At 38.0% G+C, this 18,335-nt stretch overlaps 1 protein-coding gene across 1 annotated transcript in view; it reads right to left on the bottom strand.

Annotated features, from left to right (window-relative positions):
* cfap299 (cilia and flagella associated protein 299) overlaps positions 1-18,335 on the bottom strand; it is a 54,685-nt gene that overhangs the window by 33,563 nt on the left and 2,787 nt on the right. The window contains exon 2 of the mRNA XM_058375226.1: positions 16,887-17,017. Within this exon, the coding sequence (XP_058231209.1) occupies positions 16,887-17,017 (131 nt within the window). The remainder of the gene's footprint in view (positions 1-16,886; positions 17,018-18,335) is intronic.

Raw genomic sequence — 18,335 nt, forward strand, 5'->3', positions numbered from 1 at the left:
CAGCAATAGCGCCTTGTCATTCCTCCAAACTTCACTTTGCTCAACTTTCATAGTGTCTGCATTATGTCTGCAGAATCATCTGCTTGCCAGTAAACAGGTATTTGAGAACTTGCTCTGGTTTACGCACTGTTCTGTGAGGTGCACGGAGAGGTGAAAAGGGTAGCTTGGGTACAGCGTGACCGATCCTTACCTGCTGAACATATACAGTGCAGATTATATTACACCGCATTCTCTGTTTACTGCAACTGACCCAGGTCATCGCTCTCTCTCTCTCTCTCTCTCTTGCTCTCTCTCTCAGTCACACACTCTGTATTTTAGGCTTTACTGCAACTTTTCTTTAACTTATTAACATTTTCTGAAAAGTAATTTAAGATTTATTTTAAATGATCATTACAGACATTAAGCCAAGCACAAACAGTTTCACATTCATTTTTAATGGAGAATTTAAAATTCTTCTAAGGAGCTAAACTATGATGGTAGAAGTGACCTTCCCAAACTCACAGTGGTCTATAGGCAGAACAGGTCACTTTAAAAATGGTCCGTTTTTCACATTAGCTGTTTTCTACAGAACAGGAATAAAGACATAATGGCTTTGACCTATACAAATAGCTGGGAAGTCAAAAGTCATGCACCTGCACAGGTCAGCAGATTTAATATTCCTAATGGGCCTCTAAACACGCTTACCTTTAAGTCATCATCAATTCTTGCTCAACTCGGGTCATGGACGGACAGGTAGGAGATCTTTTGCAAACAGGCCTCACCACTCAGAAAGGATTTAGCAGACCATGATGTGATTGGAGCCTCTTCTGTTTATTCTGGATGATGAAAAGAAAGTGTGTGTGTGTGTGTGTTGGGGCAGCTCTAAGTAAATGGAACACACACATGCCATTTGTTGTGCTCATCCTACTTGGCAGCTTGAACTACCTAATCTGTAGCTGGATGCCAAGTACTGTAAAATTAGCAAGACCAAGCAGCTTGCTAAACAGAAACACTAAAGTACTCGTCTAATATATTTATATCAAATATTTTTATAATATATTTTTCTTGTAAATATTTATGGCGAGGTATGTAAATGACCAGAACTGTTATTAAGTAAAGAATAAAACCCTAGGGATGTGCTGTTACAGGAAAATGATCACAGGGGATCAGATGACACAAGCTCAGTAACATTTATCACACCAAAATTGATCATTGTCCTGTAACACCACCTCTCAAAACATTTCATCTTATATTATCTATATTATTTTTATTATCACTATACTGCATACTTTTTTATTTACTTTGAATAGGACATCAAATTAAGTTCATGTTATCGCTCGTATCATATCAGATATAAGCAGTAGGCTCATTCCATCACCAGCCTCTTTTTTTTTCTCTTGAATGCGTAGTTTGTCATGTTACTGAGAAACCACAGAGCTGTCTCAGTGTCAGAAAATGTAGATACAGCCTTACCTCTGTTACAAATTGTTGACCCTGGAGACTCTTTCCATAAACGCTAAACATTGCCTCACAGAAAACTCTTAAACACATCTACCATTCAGTACTATAAGTTACTTGCTAGAGCAGATGATAGTGTATTGCATATATATATATATATATATATATATATATATATATATGTATATAAACCTCTCAGCTGGTACTACTGTCTGAGTCATGCTGTTTTACAAAATTAATCCCCTTCTTTTTACCAATTCAACTTTCGTCAGTACTGTGTTGAATATCCACTGTTGCTATACCAACAATACTGTGGAATAGTCATTAATAATGTTCTTGAATAACATATTATACACTTACATTATTATATTGGGTCTCTATCATGGGCTTTTGTTAACAGTTAACACTTATGACGCGGTGTTGGGACACTTAGGATGGCTTATGATGCTGTAACGATATAACAGACGCAGCCAAGCAAGTATGGCAAAGTCCTTACACAATATATAGCGAGACGATCTGTGTGTTGATAGCAAACCTGCCTGCAAAAGGCTTAGAAAAGTGATTACTCTGTCTCTGAGTTTTCAGAAAAACAGTCTAATTTGAGAATAGGTAGATAGTGATCATGATCAGAATAAGCTTGGTCTAGTTATGGGGGAATTATATCTCCAACTGATATCCATTACTTTTAAATCACTACCAGCAGTTCTGTATTAAAGCTCCACCCTTATAATAATAACTTTTCAAAGCAATTCCTGTATGACTTTAAGTTCACTAAACATTTTAATCTCTGTTTTCTGTGACAACTGAGCTTATATTTTGGCCTAGTGAGAGGTTGAAGTTTTCTATTTGCTTGATGAATATGCCTATCTATGTCACGTAATAAAGTACTGCATGTCCTTAGGAATCACATCGGGCTGGTGTTTCATGGACACAGCCCCTAATCCTGCCTAATTATGGAGGGCTATACAAACGTTTTCATGAGAGTGATTAGTTGGACAACCCTAATGCAGGTGTGCGAGACATTTCCAGAACAAAACAATGTTTAACAATTAGAAGAATTTAGACTGTTAGAGCAAAAACATCATATCAATTAATATCAATTCCCTACGTCACAAGACATATTATTAGATAGATGATATCAGAAAATTGCCAAAAGATCTGTTTTTTTTTTTTAATCCATCAATTAGAGAGCTGTGAGCTAAACAAAATGACAGGAAAAAGACTTAGCTGGTGAAGTTATTTTTGTGTTCGTGCCAACATGACATATAATCAGTGATGGCTCTGTTGAATTAGTTACATCATACACTTAAATCACACAATAATGAACAAGCACATAGTCATTCCTCATTCTTTTTCACTACAGCTCTGCTAAATCCCCTCTTGATTAGTCAGAGGGTGTTGATGCATTTTCTACAATAGCACTTCTGACAGTAGTGCCAGCTGGAATTCACATAATAGGCTTTTAATAATGCATTTGGCAAAACACTATCATTTTTCTATAGACACTATATATATATATTATATATATATATATATATATATATATATATACACATACATACTGTATATACACATTCATACATACTGTACATACACACTCAGGCATAACATTATGACCACCTGCCTAATATTGTATTGGTCCCCCTTTTGCTGCCACAACAGCCCTGACCCGTCATACACTGTGTATTCAGACACCTTTCTATCAGAAGCTGCAGTTTTGGAGATGCTCTGATCCAGTGGTCTAGCCATCACAATCTGACCCTTGTCAAACTCGCTCAAATCCTTATCCTTGCCCATTTTTCCTGCTTCTAACACATCAACATTGAGGACAAAATGTTCACTTGCTGCCTAATAAATCTCACCCACTAACAGGTGCCATGATGAGGAGATAAACAGTCTTATTCACTTCACCTCTCACTGATTATAATGTTATGCCTGATCGGTGTAGTGCTTTAACCAATCAGCATTAAGTTGTAAAATGTTAGATTTAACACATCACTTTAAAACTATTTACAATTTCTCGGTTCAAATATTCATCATTTTTTTCTTTTGGCCAAAAACTTTTCCGGCTGAAATTGTTCTGTGGCATCTCTAATAAACACAGCTAGCTGACATTAAATAGAAAGCTCTATAATGTTAGCTACTTCAATCATACACTGATAGATTTTATTTCATATAAACATTTTCTGTTTATCTTCCCAGAAAGCGGGGGTGAAAGCTACGCAAGAACATAATGCATTGTGGAAAGGGGGCGGAGCTTCCAGGCAGTGTCTGTTTATATTGTAGAGCTCGTAAGTAAATTATTCCAGCTTGACATGTGGCTTGTCTCTATTTTACTGGGATGAAAAAGCCTGTATTTGTTGTATATCTGAGTGTTTAACAGATAACTCAAAATAAAAAAAAATCACTCAAATCCTTACACTCCTCACCCATTTTTCCTGCTTCTAACACATCGACTTTGGGACAAAATGTTCACTTGCTGCCTAATATATCCCACCCACTAACAGGTGCCATCACTTCACCTGTCAGTGCTCATAATGTTATACTGTACCTGATGGGTGCATACATAGTCTAAAGAGGAGTTCATGTATATATATATGTATATATATATATATATATATATATATATATATATATATATATATATATATATATATATATATGTACACACACACACATATTACATATATATGTAAGACTATGTGTAGTTGTTGATATTGTGACAGTGACTTGATGCTTAGTGACCTTGGAAGGAGTCTCTAGGGTCAGTGATTTGGCTTGTAAAGGCTTCAGTTGTGGACTAAACAGCTGTTTATAAGTAGAATAACATAAGTAATTGCTAACCTTTTCGTGCACATTACACAGAACTGTAAATGGATAATACAACATGTTGCTTTTCATTAAACAGAAATTCTAATCGTTGGCAAACTGATGCGTTATGAAAGGAGTAAAAGACTTCAGGACATGATGCTTTCAGAAATAATCAAACTCAAAATACGAACAACTGTGCTGTAATCAGTACTTGGCAATGTGCTATCATGTCTGCTAAATCTCACAAATTTCAGATACATTTTTGTGTTTGTGAGCCTTCATTCATAAATGTTGAGCTTAAAATATATATATATATATATATATATATATATATATGTATATCAAATATGACTTAATATAGAACTTTTTTGAAGCTCAAAAATATGTAATCTCAACTACAACACTCAAATTAAATGGAAAAAGCTACTGCATACCACGAGTTGTTATATTTTCTAAAAATTAGATATGCCTTACAGAAGTATCTTATTCTTGCTTGTGATGAAACTAAATAATCTCACATTTGTGCAGTGTTTGGATTCCTGGGCAAGTGTCAAACAGATGTGCCTTAATTACAATTTTATATAGCAAATTGGAAAGTACACATTTATTCACTTGCCAGATGCCGCAAACGTATTCAACGGGTGGGAGGAAGGCTTCTGAGAAAACAGTATTTCCGTCCAACAAAATCGACCACACTGCTCCTCATATCCGGCATACCTTTAAAGCTTGTTACTTTCTGGCTGCTACGTGTGGCGAAGATGGAGACGAAGATAACTGTTTGCTCTTCTGTGTTTGATTACGATTCCATCCATTAACATGGACGGTTTTGAATAGGAACTTGTAATGAAGTACTGAGTACTGAGTAAGGAAACTGCAAAGTATGGGATTTTACTGAATAATAAAAATATCGGCAAACATATGTATTTTTATATAGCTTTTATATAGCGAATGGAAGGACTCCTAGGAGTACAGGTCTGGGGGAAACGGTTTGTCTTGGACTCTGCTGCCTGGTCATGCGGTCTCAGAGCATCTGAATCCGTCACTATTTTTATAGGGCTATGATAAATGGTCCTTAGAGGACAAGCCTAAGTGGCCTTGAAATATGGTGTTGATGCACGCCTTGGGCCTTGTTATTTACATCCGATTTCAGGGTGTTTTGGATTTAAGACATGCCACTCAGATGCATGATGTCAAAACTAAGACTGAGATTACAAGGTATGTATGTCTTGGGATCTTGTTCAGAAAAGTGCAGGAATCACACTATTTAAATTACATTTTATAACATGTAAACATTTAATTTGACCTTTTTTTTTATTGCTGGATGTTCTTTTAGCTGTGCCTCTTAAATGCTTGACCCTGCGCACATAGTCACTTTTCAAAATAGGGATACATCAAGGAAGTAATTAATCACAGTTAAGTGTAATAAAAGAAATTCTTGCTCCTAATGGATTTCAGATGGTCTTTTATGCTTTATACACAACTCTCGGGTGTAATTATCACAATAATAAAGAGAAGCCTGAAAATGTACATTATCGGTGCACTTGAACAGTCCGAAAAAATGTAAATGACATGAAGCGAGAGAAACCATAAGCCCTCACACGACAAATGTCACTGTAATTCTGAATGAATAGATGCTTTTCATTCCTGCTAAGTGAAAGGTTCCAGCTGTAAACCAAATCCAATAGTGTGTGTTACACTTTAATATCAGTATCCAACCCCTGTCATGAAATATATTGGTCCTGTCAAAAGTCCTTAGCTCAAACAGTCGGTGTTCCAGATGTTTTGAATTCCAAAATTGTTGTGAGGAAAATGCTTTGTTTTCGCACACAAGAGTGAGATGTCTCAGATGTACTATTTTTGTATAATGTAACTTTTTGCTACAGTCATGCACAAAATATTCTGGACAGATGTTGGCCACATTTTTATTTTCAAAATAAAAGTAGATATAATTTATGAATGTATTAATGGCTGTGTAGAACAGAACTGGACAGAGAATCACATCCTCTTCTTTTCAGATGAATGAAACGGCCAACCCGTAAACATGCACAAGTACGTATTTACAGAGATGTCAGACCCTTCTGGTTTTGCTGGAACACAATCTAAACATACAGTATATAAAGCAGCTAAACTCGTACAGCTATCCAACATCAGCCTCAAAGAAAAAGATTTTTTAAACTTTACACGTTCTCAATGCAAAATAAGCAATGTTCAACCTAAATCTATGATAACTTTGTACCGATACTACAGTAAATTGAGATAAAACAGCTCATTGAGACAAATGCGAGATTCTATTTTTTCATCATCACTTAACATTGTGACTTCTTAGTCTGATACATACATATTTGTTTGTGTCTGTTTGTGTTACTGCATCTTTGAGCCAAGTCTCCTTGGTTTCCTGTGTTTCCTGTTCTCCTGGTATTTCCTTGTTTTTGATTTTCTAGTTCTCTCTAATTTTTCCCAGTTCCTCATTTTGACCTCTACAGTTACAATTATACCTGCAGTAACTTTGCCTGCCTGTGAACTGATAATTTAGAGCAATATTAAGTGTTACACCTTCACATGGTTCTGTTATGTCGGCCAGTAAAATGTAAAATCAATCACAGGATTCTTACTCCATACCTTTACACTGTAGTAATATTGCACAGGCTCTCCTCTTTTTTACCCCCCTTGCATGTTAAAATAAACTTAAATTTGAGGGAGGAATGTAATTTATACCCTTCTCTGGCCAATGCTCATAATGGAAGTCTTAGAGGAATCGCGTAGTGGTGAAAGTGCAGGGGCAGCACATATTTGAAGACTGGGAACCCACTTCATCTTCAGTGTGAGTTGCTAGGTCATGGAGGCCGAGGCCCCAATGTAAACACAGGTGCTGAGGAGGTGCGTAAATGGGGTTACCCCCATCCAGTAGCAAGAGAAACACCGAAAATCACGCTATGAGAGCATAAAATAGCCTCCTATGTAACGCATAAACATCATCTATTTCCTTTTCAAAATTAACTACCCTTCATTAGGGCTCATTTGTAAGGATTAAGACTTAGTTATTACACAGTGGCAGCACACAGTGATCAAATGATAAGATAATGATTTCAGTATACTCATATGGTGATTGACACCCAGATGCCAGTATACTGAAAAATCTAAATCCTGATAATGCCACACACATCTGGATTTCAAAAGAGCCAAACTGAGCTTCCTCTCTGATTTGGGACGAGGGCATTAATCTTTTCCCCGTTAATCAGATCGATACAGACAATTTGTGGACAAACTGTATGTGGAAAGTGTTTTAATGCTGCCCTGTGATGCAACTGCAGTTTGAAAAGATGTAAAACAAATAAAACAAAACAAAAAGAAAAGACAAGAATAGAAATAAAAATAGAGCGGAAGCATAATGATGTGACCCCAACCCCCCCAGTAAATTTCTATTATAGGTTTGTCTGATGAGTCTCAACAGTTACAGCCAGGATCATTAACTAGCAGCATGTTTTCTCTAGTCCTGACACACCCATCCAAGTAACATAAGTTCAATAAAACTGTAAAAAAGTGTTGACATTTTTACAGTACCATTAATATTATGTACCTTTAAAAGTAGGGAAACATATAAATACTGTCCTACCATCAACACCTACTGCAGTATACAACTATATATAGGGGACATTTCACCACCTAACACAGAAAAAGTGGCAAAAACAGTATTTGCTCCTGGAGAATTTAGCCCTATGATCAATTTGTTCAATTAACTCTGATTTAGAGGTAACATCCCAAATATTTTTAAACTTATTTCTCATCAGATTAAAAAGGGACAGAACAATAACAGCACGCATCTCAATAAAATGCCTACCACAACCCCTAATACATAGCATATTAGGTTTTCTTTCAACAGTAGGATCAATCCAGTGATAAATCAGCCCAACACCACCACAATCGAGCTGTTTCGATGGGCAAGTGTGATTACTGTGTCCTCACCTGCCTAAACAAACCACACAGAGGGGTTTAACACACTGAACTAAATAATGCAATGATAGAGCTGCATGAACAACTACCATTACGTGTTTCCATACATATTTCTTATATTATAAAACCATATATAAAGAGATATACAAATTAAAGACATTATTACTGGCTATAGTGTTATTATCATTATTAAAAATGGTAACGTAAGCAAAGGGAAATGTGTGATTAGTAAAAAAAGAAATAGAACTGAGAACAGGACTAAGTTAACCCAGTTATCATGAGGGCAAACTTTATAGGGTTTCATGACCTTCATGACGCTTCTAATATGGAATTCTCATTACTGTAAATACTCTGGCGACCTTAAAAAGAATGAATCCTGATAGAAATAAGGCTTTGTCCTAATATGGACCCACCACAAAGTATTACAAGTCTCTGCTGGGGGTAAACGGCTTGTCACTAGAGCCAGAGGATCTATGAACTATCTCTGAATGTGTTTACAGCAATATAAACAACGCATTAGTGTGAGGGGATGCTTACGAGCAAGACAGATTCATGGGACCCTTTCCCTCCTGTAATAATCTTTCAAACAATTTATTCAGCAAATGCTTTGGCATCTCTAATATGTTCCATTCAGCTACATACTGGCAAATGCATCAAAAACACTTTGGCTGGATGGCTCCATTTGTTACAATCTAGTCTAACAGTTCATGAAAGTAAAGAGCTGGCAAGAACTGAGATCTTGCAAACATTCTACAAAAATGTTCATGATTAATATGTGATATAAGAGACATTTGTCTTCCTGTTAAAAATAAAAAATAACTTGCTTGGTGGCAGAAAACTCTAGCAGTTTGGTGATGACTGTAGCTCTTCACTCTTTCCTCAAATGCATTCATGATACGTTGTAAAGTACATTTATGAAACAAAGTACATTTACAGGCACAAATGTCTTATTTTGTGTGATGATGCTCAGATCCTTGCCCTCCACTTCCTCTCTCTCTCTCTCTCTCTCTCTCTCTCTCACTCTCTCTCTTTCACTCTTGCATGAAAGCACAGGATAAACAGGATTTGGAGAGAGCTGCTTGCTTTGGACAGATGACCACTAGCATGAGAAGGCCAAAGTTCCTCATAAATCCTCCTACCTCAAGCAGATGTTTAAACTGTACTTCACATTTGACCTTTCTTCCACGTGGACTTTTTTCCTCTAACGTTACGGCAACTGCAAATGATTTGAGAGTGGCCAAATCGATGTTCTCCTACAACTTACTGCACTAATAAAAAAAGCGTCTCCAAGACTAAGAAATCACGAGGCATCCATAACCAAGCACTGTTAAGGACCAGAGAGACTGAAGCCCAGCAAAATAAGCACAATTTTATCAAGTGCACGACAAAAGGTGTTTCCTGTGGCGCTCCCCTAACTTTGCACTGTCCAACATGTTCAATAATGATTTATCTCTGAGCTGTGCTCAAGCTCAAATTTACTATCTGTTTGTACAGCTGAGAGGAGAGGCAGTGTTTAACGCCTGGAATATAATAAAAGAAATTCAATACAGCGTACTGCCCTGAGCATTAACTCTCTGCTATTCTATCACCTATGTCAAACAAATTCGATACTAACCGAATCCTAATTAGCATTAAATGCTGCTGTCTCGTTTCCACCTTGAAATTTGCTACAGCAGATCGTTTCGGTCCTTAGTGATGAAATGTTTTCAAAACGCCTTAGTTGGAAGATGTTTGACATCCATCATAAAACTGAGCTTCGCCCACAATTTGCAAACAAATGACTCGGCTGGATTATCCCGAAAGGAAAGATTCCCTGAAGGAGTCTGGGGTATTTCAGGGAGCGACAGACGTGCGAAAACTTTTTTGTTACACTTTAAGGAGAATAAAATTGAGCTCAATAGCTAGGCAGATGGCAACTTTAAATAATACAGTGATTTCTAAAAAATCAGCACTTACAGTACTTTGAATATTTTTCCTGAGGGTACTTGGGTGAAAAGAATCTTATGGAAAATATTATTTTGGTCTGTTGAACGTCAAGGGAAATTCCACACAGCATGACAATTTACTTAACTCTCTTTTTTTGGAAATCCTCTGTCACCTCTGATTAAATTGAGCCAAATGTATCAATTACACATGCTGTACTCCCTGTTCTACCCTCATTACTAACTCTTCGTGTATGTGTTAGAAGGTGCCCTGTAAATGAGTCCCACAGCTGTCATACATTTAAACACAAGAGATAATTAATAACATAATCCACGTTTTTTCTCTGGACTTTCTATTGATTTGCATTTTAAAAAACGTGGAGCCAAAGGATTGCTGTAATGTTATTAACACATGCGTCAGCTAATCCTTTGTTACATTTTTTTTTCCCCCCAAGCTGAATAATTTGTACCTCATTTTAACATCTTAAATATATGAGACATTTTTCCTTTTCAAATTAAATGAGTCTAAGACAGAAATCTGACTAGGTTCCACTCCATAAGCAATCCAACGAGCAAAGCGGATTATATAATGTCTCACTCTTTACTTAATTTCTGTCAGATGATTGACTACTTCCAGACAGGAAGTATGAACTTACCTATCCATTTTGGTGTGTCTCTTTAATGAATCTTCCATACTTAATTATGATTGATTCTTTTTCAGCCCTATAATAACATACTATTAAAGACCTAAACATGACTTCAGCTATATCCCACGTTCAGGAGCTGTATTCCTCCATTACACACAGCCATGGGTTATTACATTAATCTGCTTTGCACATGTTGGCTTTGTGGGCTTAGCCTCATCAGCTTGTAAGAGCTTCTAATCATACTCTAGCTTGGTGGCCATTTACCACACTGTAACTTAAAAGCACCATGAATCCTAGTCATCTGAATAACCAGTTTGACCATGAGACTATGAAGCACTTCGTCTTTCTTTGCACTTTTTTTTTCTTCACGTTTGGGCATTATACGGCGTGTCCAAAAAAAAAAGTCAGGAACCAATGGGAATATGTTGAGCAAATATGACAGCTGAGAAAATGAGCAGAGCATGAGGGTGAAAATGTAGAGCATATGTTGTAAATAGTAAATACAAAATGAAATAGATGTAGTTTTGCTTTCATTGATTGGTTCCTGGCTTTTCCTACACACACACACAAACAAAGAAACAACAAAAAACATACAAATCCTGTGCTAAAAATGTCTTTTCCCTCCTTTTCACAAAAAGGCAATTATATTATTATATAAACTCAAAGAAATGATCAGTGTCTTTGGGACACTTGTTACTAAGCTGTAAACTGAACATTAAGTTTAATGGAGCCAAGACTGAAACGCAATGCTAAATTAGGTTCATTAGTTTCATGCCCCTGGTTTCTAAATTAGCTCATAATGCATGACTTTTTTTTCATGGCTCATTTCCATGAAGATGGAAATAAAGTAAAAGAAATAAGCAAAAGAAAAGAACATTGCTATTTATAACTATTTGTGTAATAGTTGTCAAAGCAAAATTCCTTCCTGCTTACCTATGATATCAGCTACGGAACTGATAGGGAAAAAAATCCCTGGAAAATCTTAACAAATTCTGGACATAATGAAATATTTACAATAATACACCTGACTGCTTACATTAAAGTGATTAAAATATGATGCAAAGGTATTTTTTTATTGTTAGTGGATTATTAAATAGTATAGTTGAGGTGCATTATGTGTTGGAAGAGACTTCAGCAGCAGATTACTTAGTGACAGTCACAGTTCATTGTAGAAGTGTATTTTCAGTCACGTGGATCATCAGTGCTTTTTCAGCACAGTACCAGTATGCCATGCAACCACAACGGAAACTTAAAGGTGGCCCTCTTCTTTTGGAAGTGTTACATGAGAAATCATTTAACATAAAAGCTAGAGTTTGCTGCAGAATCCATCATATACATCCACCATTTGGAAAGGATGGGGGGGGGCCCGGGTTCGAACTACAAAGCAGATGATGACAGTACTGTCTATTGTCTTTGCTGTGCAGCTATATAATGTAAAAAACACTTCCACCTCTGCTCTAGGATACTGGAGGCTGGGTTGTGAGTCATCACACATCATAGGCCTTGGAGTGTAATGTAAAGGATAAAGATGAATATGTTGCCTACCTTTGCGTGGTCACTAACCACTGTAACAGTTCCTAATAAAAATGGTTTACTAAGAAGTCCAGAGTGGGTGGGTGGAAAAAGTGCTGCACCGCACCGCCAACTTGGACCCCTCTTCGAAAAATGCTGCTTACATGACAAATGGCATGCAGGGAGGAAATGGTTAAAAGCGGAACAAGCAAACAGATGGTTTCATTATGGCCATAACAGAAATTCAGCCCGCCTTCCTTTGAATCTCGTTAGAATTGGTTTGGTGACCGTTCTTAGAACGTATTAGCTTTGAGTGAGCACTGATTAAGTCCCTTAATCTCGAAGCTGATATGGACTCAATGAAGATTAATCAGTTAGAAAAGCAGACTAAATGAAACCATCTTAAGTCTTGACCACACAGTTGTTACATGTGGTGGTGAAAATGATCACAAGCACACAGAGCCAGAGGATTCCAGGACAAAGCTAACTAAGGTCCCGGTCATCTGGCAATCTGGTTTGTAGTAATTCACAAGAGCCTCATAAATAAGGTCTTCTTAAGTAAAGCACACTGAATATCACTACAGGCCTTTTAAAGACGATCAGATTTTAATGTTTCATTCAGTTAAGTTGAAGCTCAGAAATGTTCTACAGCCACTTTATAAAGTCATGTGGTACAGAAGGACAGAATTATAGCGGTACTTGTATAGTATATTTATAATCACATTCTATTTAGTGTTGCGCTAAGAAAGTAATAACTATGTGTCCACTGCCAACATCCAAAACTGACAAGTGCTCTAAATGTAAATGTGCTAAACAAAGCTCAGTACATTCTTATTTCTTTACCAAATCGTAAATCGTAGATCAGCTTTGCTGACATGCCCTCCCATGGTCTTCATCATACAATTACAAGTTGTATGCTAGTTCCGTGACAAGAGCTCCATCACACAAAAACGAACTTGTTATCCTTCAGGTCTCTGGTTCGAGCCACACATGTGCCGAGCTAATTTCTGCACCGCCAAGTTTCATTCGAAACAGCTCATAGCACGTTCACAGCTATCAACCGCATTCAAGACACATGCGTATACACAATTTTAAAAAGAACATTTGTTCCAGATTGCCTTGATGCATTACAAATCTATCAAGGAAGCGGCTTTTGCCAATTTTTGAGTTCTTTTCAACGCTAACAAGCTGAACGAGAGAGCTGGCATTTAAGCCCAGTGAATACAGATATTTGTTCAGCTGATTTAAATACAGTTCCATTCAACGGGAACATGCAGCAGTGAAAGGTGGGAAAAGACCATTATCCAACACACACAGTTCATTTTTGCGAAAGCTGTTCCATTGTTCTACTCTGAAAGAACGCACAGTAAATGATCATAACTGATGGCACTTTTACATCCTCACCCTTCTCATGAGAAACCAGGTGGGCTCCATAATAGGTGTTGTAAACAGTGTTATAATGCTGAATAAAATACTTAACTCTTGTTATCTGTTTAGCTTTATAATACAACTGTAAAAATTATTCTAAAAATGAAGTATACACGTTTATTAAACATGACTGATTGGTAATTATAATAATATAATGGACAAAAAGATGCAAAACCCCTTTAAATAATTCCCATCATAACAGGTGCTGTGAAGAGAGCTGTGCCATGAGAATCATGTGACAGAGATGGTATTTCAGTTTTTCATATTTTCAGAAACCTTTGTTAAATTTGTTCTAAAAGAGGAGTTGCACTAAATAATTTTAGCATTGTTCCATTTTTGTCAGAAATTGAAAATGCCTCATGTTGACCTAACCACTGATGCCAAGAACCACTGAACACCATGGCATCTTCGTACAGACCTACTTGTCTATGCCTTGAAAACACAGGGTCCGGTTTCAGCCTATGCAGACGAAGGATTAACACTCGGGGTGCATGTGTACAGTGTACGTTCGCTGCACAGTTTTACTTGGCCAAGGAAGGATGGCTCCTCCGGCCATTGAGGTAGAAAGACTAGAATTTTGCGGAGGCCTTTTTTGGAAGGAGCAAAACAATGGACAAAGAGCATGACTGTGGTAGCTTGCTGCAGGGAAATAAGTGCCTGCTACGGGCGCATAAGGTCACGACATCTGCTGACATTTACTGCTGGGCACTGGCCAAGTTGCGGGTTTTGGGGCTCATGCCAGTACCTTATATCAGTACAGCGTTAAACCACCAGACCTCTTCTTGGCGCTTTGAGACCTGTGTGACCCTGCACTTTTTTTGATCCCCAGCTAGCAGTTGTAGATTTGTGAAGATACTGTGAATTGTAAACGTGATGAGTAGGCTCTGAGTTGATATTCTAGTCTAGATACTGTGTGTTAATCTAAACAGTATGCGAATTACTATATGCCCAGTGTGCCCAGTTTTTGACTGTGTGCTCTTAGAGACAAATACACACAGGGTCCAATTCTAACACTTCAAATCTGGTTTGTGAAAATAACTTCTTCACAAACCAGATAACAACACTTTATTTGGTTCATTTGTATTTGTCACTGAAAACCACAGAAAGAGAGAAAAAGAGAGAAAAAAGAGAGACCTGGGGAGGCTGAGTCATTCAAACAGTCCCCGGCCTCCGTTTAATCACACAAAGGAAAACCTTGAGTTTACTGTTGTCCTTGATTCAATGCAGTCATAACTAAATGCAGAACCTCTATTCACCCGAACAGCCATCATTCATTCAGGCATCTCTTTCATTCACGTTTTCTTCATTGGGCGGAGGTTTGAGTTTCACACAAGTCCTCTCAAAGCAAAATCCCTTCGTTTGTTCGTCTCGCACTTTGCTGGCAAGATACCTCCACGGAAAGCTGTCAAATGAAGCATGTTATATACTAGCCTTTAGCAGGGTAACAAAAGGGCAACATCTGATTAGCATTCACTGCACAATCTCCCTCTTCCCTTAGTATTTTATTACCACAGGTGCAAGGGCATTCATTGATCAGATGCACGCTATGGGCAAAGCTTATCCTAATTGAAAACAGCTCTATTTATACACCTGCAGGCACTAAAGCTCTCTGAGAATGTGAGGGCTTGCAGAAAAGAAAGAGAGAAAGGGGAAGGGAAAGAATGAGGTGAGCTATAGAGACGAGCAAATCTTACGCAAAAGACGAGAGGAACAGCACTCATGAAAACAGCAGCTCTTGGAAACGCTGAATGTGATGAAAACGTCCTGTTAGTGGCCGACTCATAAAACTTGCTTATGCACGGCTTAATTCTGCTGTGTCTGGCAGAAAAAAAAGATACACTGCTCAGTGTGTCAGATAATATTAAGATTGAATGTTATGCAACATATTGTGTTGAACATGATGGTCGTATAAATGTCACAGCAGAGTTGTAAATCATTATTCTGCCCCATTTAGCACTTTTGTAACTATTAGCACTTGCATAAATACAGAGTCAGTACACTTAGGCTACTGCACCACCCTTTTTAATGGTACACAGGGAAGTTGATGACCACATGTGACGGTCATTCCCGGCACGGTTCCAAATCTCTAATTAGAAGGTGCGTCCCATTAGCCTTAACAGCATAACAATATGGTCTCAGGGGTACTGCCGAACTTCATAGATAAAAGATTGAAAATAGCCAAAGCTCAAAATAGCCTTATATCATCTGCCATGCTTAGATGCAAACCTTCCTGCTGCAAACCTAAAAAGAATTATGTTGGGCTAAAGACAAAGCCAGTGTAGCAACAATTATGAGATTTTAAGGTGTCTTCCAAGTTCAAATGATTTAAATATAAGATCAAGATCAGCACTTAGACCACAGATAAGCCTAGACTATAAAGGAGCTCTTTGGTAGCTTTTCTTCTGCTTTTGACTTTATTTTCAGCAACTGTTTTTTTTTCAATCAGCATTTTGATTTTGATGTATTACTTTACTTAAGCTGAAACCAAGAATGTCTAACCATGTTTTAGTAGGGTCGAATGCCAGAGAGACACGTCTACAGGTGGTTTAGGCAGGGGAGCTGGCCGCAAGCAGCCAGAGAAAACACAAATATAGTGCTCCAAAAATGTTTCCTGAAGACCGACCACACCAACTATGCAATCATCGCAGAGTGCGAGTCCAAGTTTACGGCATCCCAAAACTCCCACAAACACACAGAAAGCACTGCTTTTACTCTTATCCCAGTCCAGGCAACACAGTCCTAGAATATCACACATGAGACTCATCCGGTGACATTTTTTGGCCAAATGCCTTCATATAGTACAACAGAAACTAATGTAAACCCTCTTTAAATTTGTCATATTATTCCAGCTGATAGTAAAATGTTCTGCCATGACCCAAATTTAACCAAACAGGACTGGAGAATGCATTATTTTCTGTTTTTCTTTTCCTTTCCTACTAGCAGCGGACAGGTTCTTTACCACACTTCCAGCTTCATGTTACTCTCAATATCCAGAATTAAACCTAAAGCATAGAAACTTTGCTGACATTGTGCTGTTACACAGCCCATTGTCCTTGAAATATAGAATAAACACGTTACGTGTGAACTTACTGGAAAACACATTGGCAAACATGCACTCTCGAGGTCACACAATGGTGTGAAGATCATCCGTTGCTGCAGTCAGCACACATTAACTTACTTCTGCTCACTCCTTTTGGAGAGCCTGGAGGCCTGAGCAGCTGCTTTCCTGCTCTCGAATTCCTCTCTCTTCCAGACCTCGCCAGTGCCCCTGAGGCCCAGCTCCACCACCTGGCGAGCCAACTTCTCATCCTGAAAGAGCAATAATCAGATCTGGTGAGCTTTGCACAGGCCAGGAGGGGTGCTTACAACTCAGTGAATAATAGTGATCAAGTCAATCCACTTTAAGTCAACGCATTACAAACTTCAAAGTGCATGTAGTTTGGTGTAGTTTGGTGCTAATATGCCTTCCTTAACATGCACCATGGCTTTCAGGATCGAGGATTTCTGCCACATGTCAGCGAGTTGGCTCAGAATGGACCATGCAATAGCCACATGACTGAGGAAGATTCCTTGAGCCTTCAAACAAAAGGGCTGCTTTTATGTGGCCATGGGGAAATGAGTTGGCAAAGCCTGACTGGTTAGGAAACAGCAGCGATGTGGGAAAAAGTGGAAACTGTTCATTTTAATCTAAAGACAGCAAATTGCTTCAAGCATTTTGAGGTGGCACATTTTGTGACTTCTTCTGTCCATAAAGTCTTCTGTGATCATTTAAAAATCTAAAGGAACTATAAACTAGTGAGTGCAGCGGGCCATGTGTTTAGTGCAGGGGTGTCCAATCTTATCCATAAAAGGGCCGGTGTGGGTGCAGATTTTCATTCAAAACCAAGCAGAAGTCACACCTGAGTCTACTAAAAGCCAAGATCATCTGATTAGCCAGTTGGAATCAGGTGTAGCTTCTGCTTGGTTGGAATGAAAACCTGCACCCACACCGGGCCTTTCTGGATAAGATTGGACACCCCTGGTTTAGTGCAAAGGATGGTGGCAGGCACCATCTTTCTTACTTCACAAGCAAATTTGGGATCTGAGTTATCATGTGCTGCAGTGGAATATTTCTCCGTATTAAGAGGAACTGATTAGTTTATAATTCGAAAACATGGTGACAAGCTGCAGACTCGCTGTAAAAGGCAGGTGATAGCTTTCATACCCTTGAAGGTGAAAGTACATTCATCCTATAATGCGAATGTTGCCATTTGGCTTTGAAAAATCATTCCCAAGCCATGTTCAGCAAATAACACCACTGCATCTCAGATCTGTGATTTTTACCCTGTGCTTTGAGAGGAAAATCAACAGAGATAGATGTTGCAAAACCTAATGATTGTTACAACGTGTTGATGCTGGAGACCTCTTCCATAAATGTCTCCTCAGAGAAAGCTTCACCATATGAACAAAATTTCTCTTTGTTAAATATCAAAATGTTTTTAATATGCTTTAGCTATAGATTGTGGAGCATAGGTCACATAATTTTGCATTAGTTGATACTGTACAAACAATAATGCATTGGAAGTGTGTTAATAAAAACTTATGAGTTGCCTTGCACCCTGAACTAATGTCTGATCTGCTGTTATAG

The sequence above is a fragment of the Hemibagrus wyckioides genome, linkage group LG22 (assembly GCF_019097595.1).
Source record: "Hemibagrus wyckioides isolate EC202008001 linkage group LG22, SWU_Hwy_1.0, whole genome shotgun sequence".
NCBI classification, from domain to species: Eukaryota; Metazoa; Chordata; class Actinopteri; order Siluriformes; family Bagridae; genus Hemibagrus; species Hemibagrus wyckioides.